This window comes from Ambystoma mexicanum, chromosome 4p (assembly GCF_040938575.1).
Source record: "Ambystoma mexicanum isolate Mex_15411 chromosome 4p, UKY_AmexF1_1, whole genome shotgun sequence".
Lineage (NCBI taxonomy): Eukaryota > Metazoa > Chordata > Amphibia > Caudata > Ambystomatidae > Ambystoma > Ambystoma mexicanum.
The window spans coordinates 359,570,417-359,591,731 of NC_090927.1; the positions used below are offsets into that span (position 1 = coordinate 359,570,417).

Sequence of the window (21,315 nt, forward strand, 5' to 3'; positions counted from 1 at the left end):
CCGTCACAGTGCTAGTGGAATTGAGGTCACGGTGTGCACTAACTCTATATATACTGTCACCCAACCTCATGTTTGCCACAGCACATGTAGAGGCATCGGACGGAGCTGCTGTGGAGCTGCGTCCTCTGGCAGCGTAAAAAGTTCCAGAGAACAACTGCGCTGTGGATAGGATATCCTAGATGAGGACTCTGTGGGAGGGACATCCATCAGTAAGAACATTACCGAGGGCGTAAGCAGTTTCTTCTTTGACAAAATGTAAAGTGTGCCTGAAAATGCCCACAAATGTTTACGGACCAAGCCCAGACCCTGTAATCTCTGCAGCCATAAGAAAAAAAAATGCTATTGCTTCCGCACCTTGTGCTATCCCTCCGGAAAGCAGACCGCTTGATACTTTTGGCGAACAAGTGATCTCTACAGCTACAGCCACCATTTAAAGCAGCCAATTCATTAGCTAGCTGGTTTAAAATTGGCCCCATCCTGGACTTCCTTTGTGATCATAAAAAGCAGGAAGCCTTTGCATTGTTTACAGAAAGAGAATCCACTTCTGACCACACTATCTCTGTGGCCATCGACATTGCAAACATGGGGTTACGCAGTTCTCTTTTGCCAGGGTGGTTAAAAGCTACTAACTTTCAACCCAATGTCCAGGCTAAAGTAGCCGACATGCCGTTTGACACGAAGGACCTCTTTAGGAAAAAAGGTTGACAACAGTTTGCAGGTGATCAAGACAGACACGGAAACTACAAGATCACTGGGAATGCTATAACAACAATGAGGGTCATTACAAATCTGGCGGTAACCCGCCGGTGCTACCCTTTCTGCTGCCTCTGGTACCACTGGGACATTACAAGTCCCAGAGGTCCGGGGTATCAGGCGGCAGAAACTGTTAGGCCCCATTCCCAATGCAGTCCCATAGGACTCCATGGGAATGGGGACTCGGAAGCACCAGCACCGTTTGTAACGGTGCTGGTGCTTCCATGGCAACTGTACTTACCGAAGCTGTTGCGCCTTGTAGGTCAGGCCTGCCATGCACAACAGTGCCGGCAGGCACAGTTGTAGTCTGCCGGTCCTGAAAGGGTGCCGGTATGCCCTCTCCGTCCCACACACCAGTGGGAGGGCGACTATCTCTCTTTCAACATCGGTGGCATAGAATTGCATCACATGTGTGATTTCCATACTAGCACAGGGACACACGTTAGTTCATCAAAAGATCTCCTAAGGATTCCAAGATGGCTGTCGTAACTTGGACAGGATGAAGAGGGAGCTCCTCCTGGCCACCTCAGAAAAAGAGATGTAGGGGCCTCCCTATGTAGCCAATGAATATCATAGCGACTAGGAAATAGCCCAGTGACCGAGGAGGATCATTTTAAGAGCAACATTTGGCTTTGTCGAGGTTGCAGTTGATTGCGTTATACACAACGAGTCAACAGGGTGTGGCATTGACCCGAGCCTACAGTAATGGATCGCTGTAGTGTATACAAGATAACTCAACCTAGCCTCAGCTAAGTGGATAACTGGCACAGCAGCGAATGGCGGAGCCCAAGTAGTGGAAGGAACGGGCGTGACCGGAGGGTCTATCAAGAAACGGGCTTTGGACATTGAATCGTTCCGGTGCAGAGGAGCGCCCCTGCATCGTGAGAAGACAAGGCTCCTGTGAATGTGATAGAATAGCTGGTTGTCAACCTGCATTAGCGATATTGAGGTCTTTGACCCGTGAAAAGCCCATGGCCACATGATATGGGCAATTATTAAGGCAGGACCCACTGGCAAAGAGTTACTGGGATGATAGCCTATAATTGGTGATTTCACCTTTGAGGCTGAGCGGTCAGTGGATGTAGGTTCATATGCTTTCGGATGCAGTTTGAGGTGCACCTCTTTTAACAATGAGGGGACGGAGGCCATGATCACTTGAAGAGCAATATTAGCAAAGGGTTTGAAGCAGCACACACGTGCGACACCCCTATGAGGGAGTGCTGTTTCCCGCGCTACACGCCGGGTACTGTAAAATACTTGATAACAACGGCATACAGTGAGGAGGCAACCAACATTGTTCGACGTTAGAGGATTATTCCTGTACTTAAGGCTTTCTAACGACAGCATGAAGGAGCCCAGCACTACCTGAGAGCAGTTTGGAGGGATATTGTCAAAGACCTTTACGCTAAGAGGTTGGAAACCGTAGATAAGGTAGTCAAGCCCTGCAATCAGAGTCTCCATAACAATGTGCATTTGATTACCAGGTTGGTCTACTTATTTATATCCTAGACTTTTCACACAAGAGGTAGTTCCCATTAATCTACTGGTGGATTTGTTATAGATATGGATCAATATGCACGGGAACTCAGTGACCGAAATATCCTAGAATTATCACGGGGCAGGACTTCATAGGACCTGGAAACCATTTTCCTGTATGTGGGGCAAGTTTGGGAAGTGTCGAGCGTCCAGCAAGTAGAGAGACGAACAACAAGTACTATCTAAATTGGCAAAAGGGAAAAGACTTTGCCCCCAGCGAACTAATTAGCGGTGACAGATCTTCTTTGCAATGTCCAGGAACAGGCCAAACGAACCAATGGAGGGGGCCCCTAACCATAAGCCTCAAAAGAAAAAACAACAGGAAGGGGCTATCCCCAAACTATGGTGCAAAGAGGGTTAAGAGGCGCATATAGATGAAAGCCTGTTAAAGTCCCAACAACCAGGCCCATTATCAACATTGAAAACACCAGAGCAAGACTCACCTACTGAAATAATGAAACAATGTTTCAATGACTTTAAAGATCAAATTACAAAAACGCTTCAAGCACAACTTGCCCTTATAAGAACTGAGTGTATAGAAACGAGATGGCTATCCAAGAAATATCAGAAGATACACGTAAAATAGATCTCTTGACTGATCAGTTAGCATCGGCGACGCAAAACATTGAACTACAAATTGAAGATCTACAAAGTAGTTCAAGGAGATCCAACATTCTGGTGAAACTACTATCGGAAACGATCAAGGACCAGGATCTAAAATTAACAATTCAACAGGTGTTCATGATCTGTTAGATTTGGACACAGGTGAGGATGTCCCTATTGATCGAATTCACTGAGTGGGCCCGAAGCGTAAAGATCCAGGCGCAAGGCCCTGTGATGTAATTGCCGCAATCCAAAGGTATGGACAGAAAGAGGCAATATAGCAGCGAGAAAACCAACTCCCATTAAGGTAAACGGATCAGAAATCCAATTATTCCAAGATCTGGCTCAAGCAACTTTGTTGAAATGAATATTAATGGGTTTGGTTGTACAAGTCTTGATAAAAAGCTAGGTCCATTAGAGATGGACATTGCCTTCTGGACTTTTTTTTAAATGGGAAGGACAACAACATAGGGTAACTTCGTGTGAGGAAGCTATGCAGATACTGGAGATGGAAGAAGAAGAGGGCCATCACTAGAAGGAACCTCAAAGAGTCCAAGAAAAATGGTGATTCAGAAGATGGGAATGGACTAAACCAGCTTGTGACAAGACATTGTGAGACAAATTCCAAGGAACAGTTGACGAACTACATATATCCACGGTCGCAGAGAGGGTAAAAGTGAAAATATGGTATCATGTGTCATAATTATTTAAGTATGGGAAGGTGGAGACAAGAATTGTAAGCAAGTAGGTAGTGGGGAGAAGGGGGATGTTGTGTTCAGTGCTTGGAATCCAGAGGTGTGGGGTATAGGTGGGCACAACCTCCACTGCGTAATGCGTGTCAGGAAGGGGAATAGGTTGGGCATGAATGGAGATAATCTTGGGACGGGGTATAAATTGGGGAGGGTAGAAAGGGCTTGGGGTTATTATTTTGGGGCGGGGGAAGTTTCAGAGGGTTAGGGGATTTAGGTCTGGGGGAGGATTTGAAGGGGGTTGTCCGCTACCAAGAGTAAGAATGGAGTACTAATGTTCAGATGGGGGGAATTAACACTTTACAAGTTCTGTCCTTGAATATTAGGGGCCTGAACTCCTCGGTCAAAAGATGTAAAATTGAGTCGTTCTTGAAGAGGGAGCAATCTGATATAGTGGCGTTTCAGTTCAGGAGACACATGTGTCAAGGGGAGAAGCAAATAAGCTTAAATTGCGTGGGTACTCACACATTGTTCCATCCAATGATAAGGGAAAGAAAGGAGGGGTTTTAATAGTTTTCAAAAGTTGGGTAGGTCAGTCTATATTGAAAAAGATAGAGGGTAGATACTTATTTGTAAGAATACAGTTGGGCAGAATGCGTTGCATGATGTATGCTCCAAATTTAGGGCAAGATGTGTTTTTACAATGAGTAATAGGCAAACTGGAACGGTCTGCAGAGGGACAAATCATTCTTACAGGGGATTTTAACATGGCGTGGGATCCTTGGATGGGTAGGAGTAAGGTAATTTAGGTATTATAATGACCCCATCACAAAAAACTGAAAATGTCTAGGGCTGATATATCATTAGTAGAAGTTTGGAAAGAAACTCAGAGTGGGGACAAGGGGTATACATTCTATTCATCAGTACATCAGACATTCTCAAGGATAGATTATGATTATGTGTGGGTTCGGTATCATTGGTGGGCCGAATACAACAGATGGAAACTGGCCTGATAGCTTTATCCGATCATGCAACATTGAAATTAATAATCACACATGGGAAAGAGGAGTCAGGGATATGGGGATGAAAATTCATGGAGCATATAATCAAAGCTCAGGTAATGAGAAAAGAGATTTGGGAAAAGATTAAACATTACTTTTAACTAAATGGGGCCCACAACACCCCTGATAAGTGGGTTTGGGACGTGTTAAAAGCGACCATAAGGGGTGAACTTACTGCAAAAAAGCTCAAAGAGAGAAAGTATTACGAGCAGCCCAACAGGAGCTGGAGGTGCAAATAAAATTTGGTATGAAGAAAATGGTAACAAATCAAGGGGTACGAATTCGGAAAGATTACAGGTACCTTTGAGGCCAATTAGGTTTATTACAAACAAGGGATGCAGAGAGGGCCCTCTTATATTTAAGGCAACGTTACTATATTAAAGCTAACAAGGCCGATTCCCTGTTAGCACGTCAGGTACGAATGAAGGATGAAGCTAGAATCATTCGTATTATTGTATCAGGGCAAGGGAAAGTCTGCTCTTCCTCTAATCGCACAATAGATGCCTTTACTGAGTATTACTCGGCGCTATATACTTTGCACTGTCCTGATCCCGAAGTGCAAAAGGCGTATCTGGAACGATGCTGGTTAAATAAACTAGAATTAGCTAATCACTACTAATACGGGAGACAGGCATATGGTGGTGTCACGACCCGTGACCCAGAACCCCACTGGTATGGTCACATGCCAGGTAGGGTTAGGGCTCGGGGTTCATCTGGGGCCCCAAGGGCCTTGCATTGTCACCGGAGACTCTCCTGGAGTCAGTCCTGGCGCAAAGGCGCCAGGCTCATATTTGGAATGGGACTTGGAGACTACTTTTCATATGGAGGCCTACAGCCAACATGGAGGCACTGACACAGTCTAGTCCCTAAGAACCAGACTGTGCGGTGCAGTGTTTTAGGGTGTGGTAGCCCGGACTACTTTACCTGGACTACTTTACAGGGTAGGCTATATAAACCACACCCAAGCTAAAGAACGTGCTTCGTGTTATTCTGCAGCCAGCAGCGTAACGCTCACCCTGTTCAGAGACCAGCACCCGGCGTTCCTGGAATCGCGGAATGCAGAGGAGACAAAAGAACATTATTAGCAGTTCCAGCTTACCTGCAGTCTTCCATCCTTCGATCCCAGCTGCTCGCGGTCTTCCATCCCGTTGGCAGCATCTTCAGGACATCTCGCTCGTACCGGAACGAAGCACCTGGGGAGGAGAGAAAAAGGGACAACGTTAAACAGGTAACTCACAGCAAGCTCAGCAGTAACCAAAATCTCCTCACCTGGCTGGGCATATCTTGGCCGGTTCTGCTCCGGAAAACACCGCACGCCCAGAAAGACCATCGTAACCTGAAAAGGAATAAAGAATACAGGTTAGCCCAAAAAGACATTAGCGCGCCGCACTTCGGCTGAACCTACCTTTCTTCATACGCTCCGCGTCCATAAATCCCGGCAGGAGCCGAACCCAAGCAGCGCACCCAGCGAACATCCGCGTACCTAAGGGGGAAACGATCAGGTAAAGACATTAATAGCCCGCAAGAAAGCAAAGTCCCTCAAAGACTACTATAATCGAACTTACCTCTTTAAAGACACTTGAATGGGTTGGCATCAGTGAAGTTAACTCGGTCGCTTCAACCCGCAGAAACTACGCGCCCCTGCGCAGAAAGCACGACAGAGAGCACGCCTGACATCATAACAAGGCCCACCTGCCATAGAAGACATCATCCCGAATTATTTATTTATTAAATTTATATAGCGCGCAGGCAGCCCAGGGGCATTGTGGCACTGTTACTTGCAGGAAGACTTAGTTACAATGTGAGCAGGTTGTGCCTTGGGTTACAGTAAGGCAGTGACCTGTGATCAGATATATCACATAATACATCATACAATACAATTATGAGGGCTAGGCCATGTAATTGTTAGATGAACAGGGTCGTTTTCAGGGTTTTCCGAAAGGCGGTCAGTGAGGGTTCAGAGCGCAGGGATATCAGGTGAGCGTAACAAGTGGGGGCACTGTATAGGATACTAAGAGAGAACTTGAGATGAACACAGTGGAGCTATGAGAAATTGTGGGAGAAGGACATTGGTATCGCACTGTTAGAGATTCAGTGATTGGAGGTTTGGAATGGAATCCCAAAATTGATGCAGACAATTCAAATATGGGATATATGGGTAAAAGTGATGGTTCAATGGCACCTAACCCCCGAGAAGCTGCTCAAGTTCTATAAAACATTTTCAGATGAATGTTGGCGGGCATGCAAAGAAAAAGAAACTTGGGTACAATATTTGGTGGGAGTGCCAGAAAATTAAACCCTTCTGGGGAAAAGTGAACAAAGCTATATATGAGATATTTGACCTTCAGATACGAAGAGGCATAGGTGAGTCGATACTGGGTTTAGGGGATGTTTTGGAGATATTAACTGAAAAGAAACAAAAGAACAGCTTAGATGATATTCTCGGTGACCGCAGTTTCACTTATAGCGCAAATATGGAAGCAATGCGAGGTTCCATCGGAACAAGAATGGTTAACACACATTTGGCGTTATGTCTCTCTAGAGTGGGTCACTTACGTTGTGCAAGGGTAACAGAAGAACTTCAAAAAGGATTGGGAGTTTGTTTTGGACTTTCTGCATAAAGACTTTCTTGAGAATTGGTGTCCGCAAAGGTTACCGATCTTGGACTTTAATTAAATAAGCTCATACTGTCAGGGGTTTTGACCAGTGTGCGAATTATTATGCTGCAACATTTGGGGCTGTGGGCTCAGAAAATCCAAGATGGCTGAAAAAGCCCACATTGCGCCAGAATCCAGGAAAACTGTGCAGTTTTTGCCCACACCAAAATGGTCGCCTAACCTGCCACCCACCAGTGCAAGCGTGGTGGGCTAGAAGCGCCATGAGTGAAACGTGGTGCCAAAGGAAAAACAGCAGTGCCTGTTAGCTCAAAAAGCGCTTTGAAATCACCTTTGTTTCTCTGAAATGCAAGCTAAAAATGCCTATTTTAAACATTGCAAGATATTCAAAAATCTCACTGAACACCAGCAGACATTTGGCAGAATGAAGTCTTGTGTGCGTACAAAATCTGGGAAAAGGAAGAGCCTAAAATAATGTTCATAATGAAACTGGCCGAGCTGTGGATGTCAGCAGCTTAAGTTAAATTGGACTGAAAGTCACTAAAATCTAAATGTTTAAAATAAATGAGTGACCTACTGTTGAGTGTCACTTAGTTTGCAACTGTTAAATGTCATAGTTTTGAACTTAGAATCAGCATTCTAGCTGCATGTGTAAAAATTGTAAGTTTGATTTGAATGAAGAAAAACTGGGAACAAAAGTGACATTTAGCTGAAGCCTGGCTTAAAGAGATTGAATTCTGCCCGGCAACTACCCCCGACAGGAGTTGAAACTTGCTCAGCCACTGCATTCCCAGGCCTGGCTGCAGGAAACTGAACAATGAGCCTTGGCTCAGGCAAATGGTAATTCAGGGGGGTCGTAAATGGCTTCCTCTTGAGAGAAACTGGGAGGGGCAGTGCCTCTGTGAGCAACTTGAGTTGGAGGAAGTGGACAAACCAGAAATTCCACCATGTGCTTTGGGAATTCACACCCCTCTGGGCCAGAGCATAATTTTAAAAAGATGGATAATTCATAGTACGGACTTGTCAAAATTATATAATTAATATCATTATTCTTGTGATTTTTCTGTGCACATTTTAAGAGGTGTTAGGACTCTGTAGTATATTCTGGGGGATAGTAGCGGAAAATAGGTTGTTACTCCAAATGTATGTATGTTAAAAATCTGACACTTTATCATCTGATGCCCATATTCCTTGTGCATGTTTGTGTAAATTCTGGAAAGGTTTAGAGGTTGTGTTCTTGATGAAAAGGGCAGAATTCTGTCATAAGTGGACACGACATCTTACAAAGACAGGGATCGGATGGTTTGGTGCTACAGAAAATATGTTAACTGGACATATAATATTAGAAAAATTGTACGTAGATAAATATGTATTTGGATCAAGAATAGATTTGTGTGCAAATTGACCAGGAGTGGATCCTCTGACCCATAAACTACCTCATCACGATGACACTCCATTTCCTTCCCCCAATCAAGGTAGAGAGGAGAGCTTGGCCAATGATAAGTTGTGAGGGGCAGGCTTAGTTATGCCACGCACACACCCATTTTCTAAAGACATAAAAGGAACACCAAAACCCAGGTAGAGACATTCACTTTCCACTTTCTTGTGACGCATTTTGCCAGACCAGACAATATCCAGAAGGACCATCCCCAGAACCAGAGACCAGACCACTCTGCAGTGCCAAGAACTTTTGCCAGAACTGCCAGCTGTGACTTCAGAATCACCCGCCAGGAGTCCAGTCCAAACTTGATCAGACCTTGACGGCCTATTTCAAATTTATAGTGCGAGTACTCAGCTAGAACTGTGCCAGAACTAATCTCTTAGTTTAAAATAATCTGATTCAAAACATTTGAACCTGTCCAGAACTGCATCCTAGGAATCGTGTGTTCATTTCAAAGCTGTAAAAGTGTCATTTTGTCATTCTGAAGTTTACTTTAATTTCGAAAAACTACCTTCACATATTTGTCCGTATCTTTTGAATCGTAGGTGCTAGGAACGAGATTTAACTTTCGTTTGAAAGCCAGGATTCTAATCTTTCCAGTAAGCCTAAAACCGACGCATTCGGAAGAATTGCCGCGAATTGACATTTTGCTTCATTTCAACCGCGTGTAAAAATATCTGATTTTTGCTTCCGTTATTGAATTCCGTTTTCAACCTGATAACCATCCCTGAATCATTGAAAGTGCTGACCTGAAATAATATTTAGTAGCTATCACCCTCCATGAATCTCCTATAGGGAATTAAAATTTCACTTCCTTGCAAACCACATTTAAAGTATTTTGCCTGTGTTTTAAAATCATCCCTGTGATCTAAGCTTGCTAGGGGGGAACTGAACTACATTTGATTGTATTCCTGAGAACTGTGTGCTCTCCTTTCCATCTTCTATTACATAGGGGGGGGGGTGAATTGCCACCAGGGGAAAAGTGAACATATTATCTCTTGTGAAACCCTACCAGTTATTTCTGTACTGCGTTCTTTCCATCATTGTTTTTCCTTGAAACCATAAAAGCATTCTCAGTTACCTTTTCCTCCCTATACTAACTCTTAAGTAATTAAATCAGTGTGCCAGTGTAACATCACCCAGTGTCGATCAATGTCATATTCTTAAGTGTGATATCAAATATTAATTTATTATAAAAGTGTAATATATATATATATATATATATATATATATATATATATATATATATATATATATATATATATATTAATTTTTCCAATAAATCTTTTAAATTGCAAAACAAACCTACTTCTTGGCTCAGTGAGGTCAGGGGGATTCAAAGAGAGGGGCGTTATATAAGGGTTTATCATCCAGAGTATAACTTTTCATAAAAATATATAAATAAGGGCTTCCCTTGGGCGTCCCAGACGAGGCACTGACTTAGTGGGATTGCTGAATTGAAGTCACTTAACAATACCATCTGGATTGTCAAATAGTGTGCACATGGAAGGTAGCTGTCCAGGAGTGGGTGGCTGGGTGGGAGATTAGGTGAGAAGGAGGTTTGGGGTGTTGGGTGGCAGAGGATTTTTTTCCGTTGTTTAATTTTGAGGTTTCTGTAAAATGAAAATACTAATAAAAATACGATTTAAAAAAAAATATTTTTATTCTACCACACCTTCCTCCGGCAGGTCAGAAAAACATCTATCTGCACTTCAAAAGGAAGTACAAAATGCTGTCAAAAAAGGCCCTACAGAAGGTCCCTTGTTCCCAAAGGGACCTGGGAGTTTACTCTTGCTACTTTCTTATCCACTGAAAAACAGGAGGATGGCAACCCATCTTAGATGTACGATACCTCAACAAGTTTATCCGTTTTCAAACATTTCAGATGGTTAGATAGGAAGGCATGATATTAAACAGTGAATACAGGCACAAGTTATCACAGTTCAAGGGTGTTTATTGAACTTCAAATGGGTTGGTTAAACACCTTTCTAAACAGAAATCTAAGGATGGCAGCAAGCTACAACCATCAGAAATAATAACCCAGTCCTAGTCAAGTCTTGTCAAATAAAAGGGCCTAGGATGTGGGACAATGGTATAATCAAAAAGAAAAGTGTTCAAGAAATAATATGTCGGGACGGTTGAGCAATTGGCTTCCCTTCCCCACGTTTTCAGCACAGGTGGCACGTTCGAGCTTCGTGCACATTGTGGCTTCTCGGCCACAAGGACACAGTTAAAAGCACAGACATCAAGGCCTTCGGCCAAAGCCTCTTTTCCAATAATGGTCTGTTACTGCAGATGATCTGTTGTAACAAACTAAATTTCAAAGTTCCATTCCTATCAGGATTTTCACATGCACAGGTTCTCGTTCTCAATGTTCATCGTAAGTCTCCCTCTTCAGTCTAAGACCTCCTTTTAGCACAATGTTCACGCTTGGTCTCCCTTGTTCAGGCTCGGACCACAGATCTCCCTCGTTTGGGCTCAGATCCTCAATGTTTACATTTGGTCTCACTCGTTCAGGCTCGGACCACAGATCTCCCTCGTTTGGGCTCAGATCCTCAATGTTTACATTTGGTCTCACTCGTTCGGGCTCGGACCATGGACCTCCCTCGTTTGGGCTTGGATGCTGTTTTTACCAAAACTGAAGACTTTCGAATGTGCAATGGGTTTTCCTTAAACCGTTGCAGGACTGCTTCGATTCATTTCACACAATAGTTTTCATCAATCTTCTACTTTCATTTTCTCTTGGTGGGATACCTTACAGAGATCTTCAATTGAGCACATTCACGGTGCCGGACCACTCGGACAACGGTATTGTATCTTGCCTTCTTAAATTGAAACATTCATCAGCAGTTTAGTTTTATTCACGTCTTTCATCACATGCGTTCAACAGTGTTCCTTCCAGCGCTGGTTATACAATGTTGACGGTTGCAACCTTGACTTCAACAGAGACCGGTCTTGCATCGGTCTCCCCAACTTCCAGGCTGTGTTGATCTCTGTGGCGCTTCTTTGTTCTTGGAGCCACGGATGAAACCATGGCGGCTGCTCTTGCTCCTCACAACCTTGGTTAGTTATGCGGGAGGGCCCTCAGTATCTCCAACACACAATGCAGGGTTCTTCAGTCTGGTTTCCTGGCCTTAAGCGTTCTGCCTTGAAGGTTTCTTGAAATTAATGACCTCTTGCTGAAAAGGTCAAGGGTATTTCCCTTCTTACGAACTCTTCTGGGTTTGCCATCTTTCTCCCATCGTTCAGCTGACGACTCGAAACTGCTGTTCCTTCGTGTGCTTTGCCTCACTCAGAGTGTGTTCTTGTGCTCCACTTTTTATCCGTGTGTGGAAGTTTAATCGAAGTCAGGTGTGAGTGATTGTCAGTAATTGCCTGACTTCGCCTGACCATAGTGCGGGACATGTCTGGTACACTGCTCGGGTGTGAGTCTGTTTTCTCCCAGAGCGGGCTGTCTGTGTGAAAGTGCTGGAGAATGAAAAGGGGGCCGGCGGCAATGTTCCCACATATCCTACCTTGTAGGATGGGGTAAAAGTGTTGCAAGGAAGAGAGGGATACCGCAACTCGCCATCCGGTGTCCCAATCCCCAATGACCCCTCACGCAGGTGATCCTCCCGCACTGGTCCACCCCCAGGGTCTGGATCCAAATTCAATGGCTGTGCCCTGGCCACCTGAGAGAGAGATCCGCTGGGACTAGTGGGTGAGACACCTTCAGGTGTCTCATTCACCCTTCCCCTATGCGATGTAGCCGCATCTGTTATACAGGGAAACCGAGAAAGGAAATCTACGTTCCCTTGGTCTTTGCCTTTTCGGTGTTCCACAGTGAAACAGTAGGGTTGCAGGTCTAAGAACCATAGAATGACTAGAGGGTTAGAGTTCTTTTGTTGGCTTATCCATACTAAAGGTGAGTCGGTAGTATGTTTCCCATTTGATGGCAAGGGCCTCAAACTCCAATACAGAGTAGTTTGTGTCACGAGGGAAGAGTTCAACTAGTGAATAGGATAGGGTATACTAATCCATCACAAATTTGTGATAGGACTGCTCCTAACCCTGTGAGAGAGGCATCAGTTGGTAACACAAACTCCTTTGAAAAATCTACTGCCTTTTTGGATTGGGTTTTGGCATAAGTTTTGTTTTAAGTTGGTGTAGCATATATCACCCTCATCAGTCCAATGAATCTTCTGGGGTTCAGCATTCTTAAATTTATCGGTTAAACTAGCTGTTTTATCTGAGAAATTACGGATGAACCTACGGTAATAACCAATCAATCCTAGGAACGCCCTGAGGTCTCTCTTAGCTTTAGGTGTGGGGGTATCTAGGAGCATTTTCACTTTTCTCATTGGGGTTGGACACTGCCATTCCCTACAAATAAGCTGAGGTATTTCACAGCTGTTTGGGCCAGCTTACATTTGGATGGATTGGCAGTTGAGCCGGCTTCTCTTGAGGGTTCTCATGATGGTATACCGATGGAAAAGATAGTCTTCCCAGGTCTTACTGTAAATGACTGTCGTCAATAATAGCCAGAAATCGGAATAGGGCTGTAATATCCGGTGGAAAGTGGCTGGAGCCCCATGCAGGCCAAAAGGGAGGACCTTAAACTCTAATAGTCCCAGGGGAGTCGAGAAAGCCATCTTTTCTTTATCAGGTCCATGTACGGGGATCTGCCAATATCCCTTGGTCAAGTCTATGGTCGATAGAAAGACAGCACTTCCGAGTTGATCTATTAACTCATCGATGCGTGGCATGGGATAGGCATTGATGGCAGAGATGGCGTTAACCTGCCTGAAGTCCATGCAAAACCTCCAAGAATTATCTGGTTTTGTTACCAATACACTAGGGGAGGACCATGGGCTGGAAGAAGGTTTAATAATGTTTCCCTTGAGTATTTTTTTTAACTTCCTCTACCACTCTTAGTTTTCAGGTTTCTGGGAGTCTGTAGGGTTTTAAGTGAACCACTTTTCCCTTTGGAGTTCTGATATAATAAGTACCATATACTCTCCCTGGTTTTTCGCAGAATACATCGGGAATGCCATGACCAGATCGTTTAAGTCTTCTTGCATCTGTCTAAGTAGTTCCTGGGGAATAAGCTCTGAGTTGTCTATCTCCTCCGGTATTAGACAAGACAATATCGAAGTGGAGGCAGCGGAAGGATTTTCTTTCCACTCCTTCAAGACATGTACATGACATGGTAAAGGTGGATCTTTTGCTTCTTATTACGTTGGGCTATTTATTAGGTACATGTCCTTGTTTGCTCTAGTACCACATATGGCCCATGCCACTTTGAGACAAGTTTATTTTCAGAGATAGGCAAGAGGACTAATACCTTTTGTCCTATTGAAAAAGTTCTTAAGTTTACTTTCTTGCCATAGGCAGGCGTTTGTTGGGCTTGAGTTTTTTCCATGTGAGTATAGACTAGATTTAAAAAACGTTCATATGCTCTTGTAATCGGGTAGCTGTTTGTGAAATGGGAATAGGTGCCTCTTCCCTGTCATCCCAGATCTCCCGCAGCAGGAACCTGTGGGAATAGCCATCCAACAGAATTAACATTATTCTGATGAGTAATTTGTTCTTCTACTAGAGGGCATCTTCACACAGATTCCTTATCTTCAGATAGATTCCCACAGCAGTACAAGACAGCAAAGATGAGGGTGGAGAGCAATGACTCCTCTCTAAAAGAGGAACATTTGAAGGACAGCCCTCCAAAATTGTGTTCTTCTTTGGAACCATGCCGGCTTGACCAGGTGTAATGGGACATACTATCTTGGTTTAGCTGTCGATGTTGATGCTTTCGGGAATATCTTAAGCATCCGTTTTCTGTTGGCTCGTCCTCTGGTCTACACAATTTAGGATGGTACCTGCTCCTCTCCTGTGTTGCAGGAGAGAGCTGGAATAGAGGAGCTTCAGTCTTTATAGGGGGTGAGGTCCAGCCAACTGCTATCTGAATATCTGGAGTGGATGTGACAGTGTGTGCTCACTTCGCATATGGCTGTCTGGAACAGTGTAGTGACAGGCTTACAGTCCTGGCATCATCTTCTCTTTTCCTAGAAGACACACGATTTTGGGAAGTTGGGAGAGACTCTGGAAGGCACACCTCCTCTGGGTAGAAGATCACATCACCTGTTGACATCCCCAGCCCTAAGGGTCCCACTAACCTCTATAGATGACTCATCCAATCTGACTTCATCACACTGCTCAGCTTTCTCTGGGGACCTTGATTTCAGCTTCCATTATGCCGCCTTTCTGTTAGTTAGAAATGTCTTGTTTGTCTGAGGTACTTTGACTTCATGTCCCAGCTTGTACGTTTTCTCACAGTTATCATTTTCTTGAATGTCAAAGGACTTCAATACCCAATGTGCACTTATGTATGAAGTTATTGGATATGTAAAGTTCTTTGGTGTCAGGTTCCAGCATACACCTGCTGCATGTTCCTGCATTCTTATGGGTCACCTTCTTGAATGGCCAAGTCCCAACTTGCACTCTTGATCCTTCTCAATGTTCTCTAGAAACTGCGTTGTTACCCTGTTCACCAGTCCGCAGCTTTTATCTTGTTCACTATCTCAGTGCCCTCTAGGAATGGTGTTTCTCCTTTTACTCTTGTATGCTTTTTCTCCAGTCTCTGGAGCTTATCTCCAAGTTCCAGCATACATAAATCCCTTTTTCATTCACTTTGCCCCTGAGCTTCAGGAACATTTTCTCCTGGTTCTGGATTCAGCTGTTTCTCTTGTTCACTTTTTCAGAGGGTATTTCTCCTCCACATTCCAGGATACACCATTTCTGCTCTCATTTACTAATCCACTGTGCTCAAGTTACTTTTCCTCCCAGTTTCAGCCATCAGTGTTTCTTTCTTCCTCCACATTCTGAAGATAGCTACTGGTGATAGTCTTGCGGGCCTCTCATCTGTGTTTGCTCCTCAGTACCTGCAGGTGTCCACAAATCACGCTGGCTTGTTTTGCATGGCCCCTTGTCTCTCCACCTTCGACGTACTGTCCCTGTATAATGCTCTCCACCTATAGCTAAACTGCTGCTGTTCTCTCTCACCATTGTTTGGACATCAGCCCCACTACATAACTGATGTTGCGTGTGTGGTCTGCTTCTGACATCTGCTTCTTGGCATCTCCCAGTTGGCCATCTGGGATTTTCCACAGCTTCCCCTATGCTTCTCGTACTGTAGCTTTGGCACATCTACCACTTTTCTCATAGACCAGACTCACTGTGCTCTCTCTATCTTTTCTCTGGTCCACAGTGCAGTGGGCAGTATTTTGAATGTCAAAGATTCTCTGCTTGTCTGCTGATTTGTGGTCCATGGTGGAACTTGACCACAAATGTATTTAATTTATTACATATGATTTAACTTCTCAATTGACAGAGCTTTCCTCCACACACATGGGGGACCCACACATTACATTAGAAGTACTAGCGCACCAATGATGAGCCAATAGTTTCCCTCGTCTAATAAGGTGCTTCTGCGAAGTCTGCATGCCCACGTTTCAAGTGTGTCTTGATGCAAGTAGAAGTAACACCAACTTAATGATGTGTCATTGTTTAAAGTCACTTTTGCTTTTTAGTAACACAGCCTCTGACAGTATTCTTCATGAAATAACCAAGTAGACATATTATTGTAGGGATAGTGGTCCATCACTGACGTCTCTGTATTTTTGTGGTGGTCACATATAATGTAGGCTGACAAAAAGGGAAGCGGACGGGTCCAACCCAAATCCGTTTTTTGAAGGGGGAAAGGAGTGTGATATGTTTGGTGTCAATGACAGTGTGAGTGGGAAGTAAATGAGGGGTAAATAGTTTGAATGGGAATTTGGATTGTCAGTGTATTATGAGGCATGAACAAACAGTGTAAAATAACACCATGCATCTTACCATTAGTTCTACCACAGACAGTTAATGTTCTAAGATGCAACACATGTCAATCTATTGTGAGCTTTTAGATGTCCAACGTGAGGATGTAAGGGTTGGGATTCATAAAAAGGTGTCTCTGGTTTTCTGCATCCTCATCTGAAATTGTTCACTTAGTGGTGGATGTTTAATGCTCAATGTGCTCACATGAAAGCTGTGTGCAGTATCCGATTCAAAATCAAAGAAACAGGTTTGTTTGATTAGCATGGGTCTAGACCAAATAGCTAGCAGTGCCATTTGATGGCCCTGTATGTTCATTGATATTCCATTCACCCATTCATTTGGTCAGCATCCACGTCTTGATTAATGTGGAGAAACACTCTGTGCATCCTTTATCCTGTGGTAATTGGAAGCCGGAAAAGCACATGTAGGCTGTGCACTGTAGGCCGAGTGAAAAGAGGTGAGGTCCAGCCCAAGGCCATATAAGTGGACAGATTGCTTGCAGAAACATTATTTGGAAGAAGAATTGTATCGGTCACCATGCAAAATTAAAACCACAGCATGAGTCTCACCATAAGCTCTACCAGTTTACAATGATTTGCCTGTTGCAGGCTGGGCTGTGGTCAATCATGCATTAGAGAATCAATTTGAATGAATAGGTGGATGATGGATGTTGCCACAATTAAAGTATAGAGCTTCCATGTGGTGTTGCAGGCCATCATTTTATTTGCACAATAATCTGTATACCTGCTTCTTTGTTTTAAAAAAAATAATTATTGCTCACAGTAATTTGTATGCCTGCATGTTACGTTCATTGTGCATTTCCCACATGTAATGTTTTATCTGAGGAGATGGAACAGACTTTGGAGAGTATTGACGTTGCTGATCATCCAGAGCAAAGCCTTTATAACTCACACATAACATGTCATCTTGTTGTGACTTCCAAAGGTTCTTGCAAATTTAGCTTTTATGATTGATTAGTGATATTCCATGAAACATTGAGTAGGACTGTGGAAGGACTCTTGATATTAATAAGCCGCTATTGTACTTACAGTAGTGCAGTTTTAAATGCAATGACCGCACATGTAGTTGATTCTAAAAATGTGTGATTTACAAATCATGTATTTTGTGCTTATTTGCATTCCTGCTTCTTTTCATTGTGCTCTAACTGTTTTATGTATGTTTGCAGGAACCCATTCAAACTTCTGGATACATTTGTAACTTTGAAGATTTAGAAATCAAATCTGTCCTTTTGGATGAAATATTAAAGGTAAATCGATTTTTGTAAATGCTGAGAAATGCTGAGAAAATCCATTCCTACATCTCATGATTCGGCAGTCTTAGACCTTGCGTTATTATTTTTTGTATGTATACCAATGAATTTGGTGGTTCATTTCTAGGACCCAGAACATCCCAACAAAGACTTTCTGATGAACTTTGAAATCCGATCACTACGAGACAGTCGGGCTCTCATTGAGAAGGTTGGAATTGAAGATGCTTCTCAGTTCATAGAAGACAACCCTCACCCAAGACTTTGGTAAATATATAACTCATCCCAATTAAACAGTATGTTAAATGTATGTGTAAATGGTCCTGCAAGCGTGACATAACTTTTTGCTAAATTGTAATCCCCCTTGGAGGTTACTAGTTGTAATTAAGGAACATGATGAATGGCTTTCTATGTATTGCACGGGTTGGGATGATAAATGGGAGTCACTTTAAATGTTTACAGTAAACAAGCTTCCTTTTTCCACAGGTCTTCATGTTTTGTAGTTCCTGAGTGTATACATTTTCCCGGTAGCGACCAGACAGATTAGAGGTTGTAGGCCTTTAGTGTTTAGGAAGAGGGATGTGTTGACCTAGTCCCTGAGAGCACCATGTACATGAGATGGAGCATTAAGAGCAGAGAGAGAGGGGAAAAGGAGTGAATGAGATAATAGTGACACATTGAACGAGTCAGTACGGTGTGAGCCTTTGATGTAAGGGGCTTAAGAGTTTCAAAGTCCCACCTCTCTGCTAGATGGAATGGGACCTTGCACTATGCATTCCCACCTGACCATCGACCAGCCTTGGCCTGCCTGTTCTTGAAAACACCCCCATCACTCCTCACAGTCGGGGCTTATCTTTGACATGATCCTCTGGAGGGGACTTGTCACCCAGCCAGGGCATATAACGAGTGACCAAACAAAAGACTAGATAAAATGTAGAGAAGACATAAAGTAGTCTCAGCTCAGTGACTCTGCCTATCCCAGAGGAACTAGAGGACAAAGGTACACAGGAATTGGATGAAAAGAGAAAGCTGGAATCAAGAGTGGAATTAAGTGATGATAATATGTATTCCTCAGACAAGCCAACTATGGATTACCCACAGCGATCTGAATGCAAATGTGCCTGTCCCAAATATCTAGTCCTCCATACACTTCTCTGTAAAACTAGTTTTCCCATCTTGTAAAAGGTTACTTCAGTCTGGCTATTCGCGTGCCCTATGTTTTATGTAATCATGTTGGTCTCGACCAGACACCCAGATCACTGTATTTTGTGAGGAAAGCTCAGTGTACTGTATTAGAGGTGCTAATTCACAGAGTGAGTGGTCGTGCCTGTGGAGAGAGCCAGCGTGAATGCCGAGCTAGGTGAGATAGGGAGTGAGTGCGTGTGAGGGGAGAAAAAGGGGAGGAGAAGAAGAAAGGTGGGAAGAATACAAAGGGTAGCTGGGATAAATGACCAAAGGAGGTAAGGGAAAAATTGCCTATTTAGATCGCCTCCTGGATAACATGTGCTGCAAATTGCCCCAGTATCGCAATCAAATATTAAAGTGAAATTTTCAATGGGGTCAGGAGACTGCAGGTCAGTGTTTCCATGCATGGCCCATAGAGGGAACTTTTGACAGCAAAATAATAGAAAATACGTTCTTGTATATGTTAACAAAATACAAGTGCTCTAAATTGAAAAGTTGACAAAACATATTGGGGCTCTGGAAATTATATGAAGAGACGAGAGGAGAAAAAGGAGGAAAAGGAAACTACAGGAGGGGGGAGACTGAGTGCCCTGCCTCCACGCTACATTGTTTATCCATCATTACGGCCCGCAGCAGGGTTCACAAACCCCCAGCGAGAGACCTTGGGAGGGGACTGCATGAAAACAGCAGGAGAAAAGGCTAGAGACGCACAAAGGGAGGAAATGCACACAAGGGTAGAGAGGAAATACCTAGCAGATAGATAAAAGAATATGTGACAGCAAGTGAATGGATTAATCAGTGAAGCAGAGAGAGTGATAGAGAAGAAAGTACGGGGGCAAAATAAGGGAGATAAGGGGGATTGGCTATCGGGGAGAATACAATTCAGACTAGACGAAGAAGGGAAAGACGAGAAATAAAAGTGGTGGAAGGAGTGGGCAAGAATGATGCTGCCTTAGATTAATGACTGCTAGGGGAAGAATGGAGTAATGGAGACAGCCACGAATGAACACCTGATAAAACAAGGAGATGGGGAGGAAAGAGCGAAAGCGACAGGACAGCGATGAAAGTGAAAGGGACTAGTCCACCTCCCTCTGCAGCAGGGTAGGGAAGGTTAAAACGGGATTAATTTAGGCCACCAAAGGAGGAGGGGAATAGGTCCGAAGACCAGAGTAATGCCACTTCTTCAGAAAGGGAGAGGGGGCGGCGCACATTATGTTCCATGGCAGACGATGGACAGAGATAATCTAAAAAGCATCCTGCCCTCCCTCGTGCCAGGGGCAAGTGAATGGATACAGGAGCTCGAAAAAAAGACAGCAGGGGTGACTTTGGCCATAGGAGACTTGAGAAGTTTATTTGCAGCGATCATAGGAGAGCAGGCAGCCAAAATATGGAACCAGGCAGGGTATAAAGAGGTGAAAATAAGCACAAATGCCCATTACGGAGCTCCATTTAATAACTGTCGAGCGCATGTCTGGGAGGTTCTGAGAAGTATGTATCCTAGGGACAGTAAAGGCCCATAAAATGAAAAGTGATGACCCGGTGGAATATATAAAACGGGTGCACGATATGTGGACACAAACGCAAAGGTCCTGTAATGAATGTGTACCCATGTTTTATCACATATTGATAAAGGGATTGCTGACAGAGGTACAGGCATCATTAGATAAGATTATGGGCATCGAAGCTAAGGGCTGGCCAGAAATACAGGCAATGATAGTGCACTATTGCAAATGAAAACAAAAGAGTGAGAGGCAGGCGAGATTCCCGCGAAACCAGAAAACACATTTGGGCAAAAGAAGCTGGCAAAGTATACCATAGAAGGGGCACTGCTTGTACCCGATTCTGCCACAGTGTCACCCGCGGCACAGGGAACCTTTCCTGTAGGACACAAACCACAACCAGGGGGTTATGTGTCACTGCAGCGGGGAATGTCACTACAGTGGGCGATGTCGCTGCAGGGAAATTATATGCATGGGGGTTCTTCCCCTTGGGGACAGGGTACCAGCAACAACGAAGGGGAGGATATAGATGGGTAGGATACAGGGTCTTTGGGCTATGTTTCATATGATATGATATTATATTTATAACGTGCCTATACACAAATGTTTTAAGGCACGACAAGGCAACGGAGGGGGAACAATGAGAAAACAGACAACGATCTTACTAGGCCAGGTGTCAATCAAATCGCGCAAGTGCAAGGGAAGGGGGAAATGGAAAAGTACAGTACATGGGATAATAACATAACGAGATAAATAAAAAACGGCCAGATTGTGGCAAGTGAAGCGTGAGTGTAGACATAAGTGCTGGTGGGGGG

At 43.8% G+C, this 21,315-nt stretch overlaps 1 protein-coding gene across 2 annotated transcripts in view; it reads left to right on the forward strand.

Moving 5' to 3' along the window:
- Positions 1-21,315, forward strand: part of WDR35 (WD repeat domain 35) — a 1,418,193-nt gene that overhangs the window by 876,403 nt on the left and 520,475 nt on the right. For both annotated transcript variants that reach the window (XM_069605912.1, XM_069605913.1), the window contains 2 exons: positions 17,736-17,816; positions 17,947-18,083. In XM_069605912.1, coding sequence (XP_069462013.1) covers positions 17,736-17,816; positions 17,947-18,083 — 218 coding nt within the window. The remainder of the gene's footprint in view (positions 1-17,735; positions 17,817-17,946; positions 18,084-21,315) is intronic.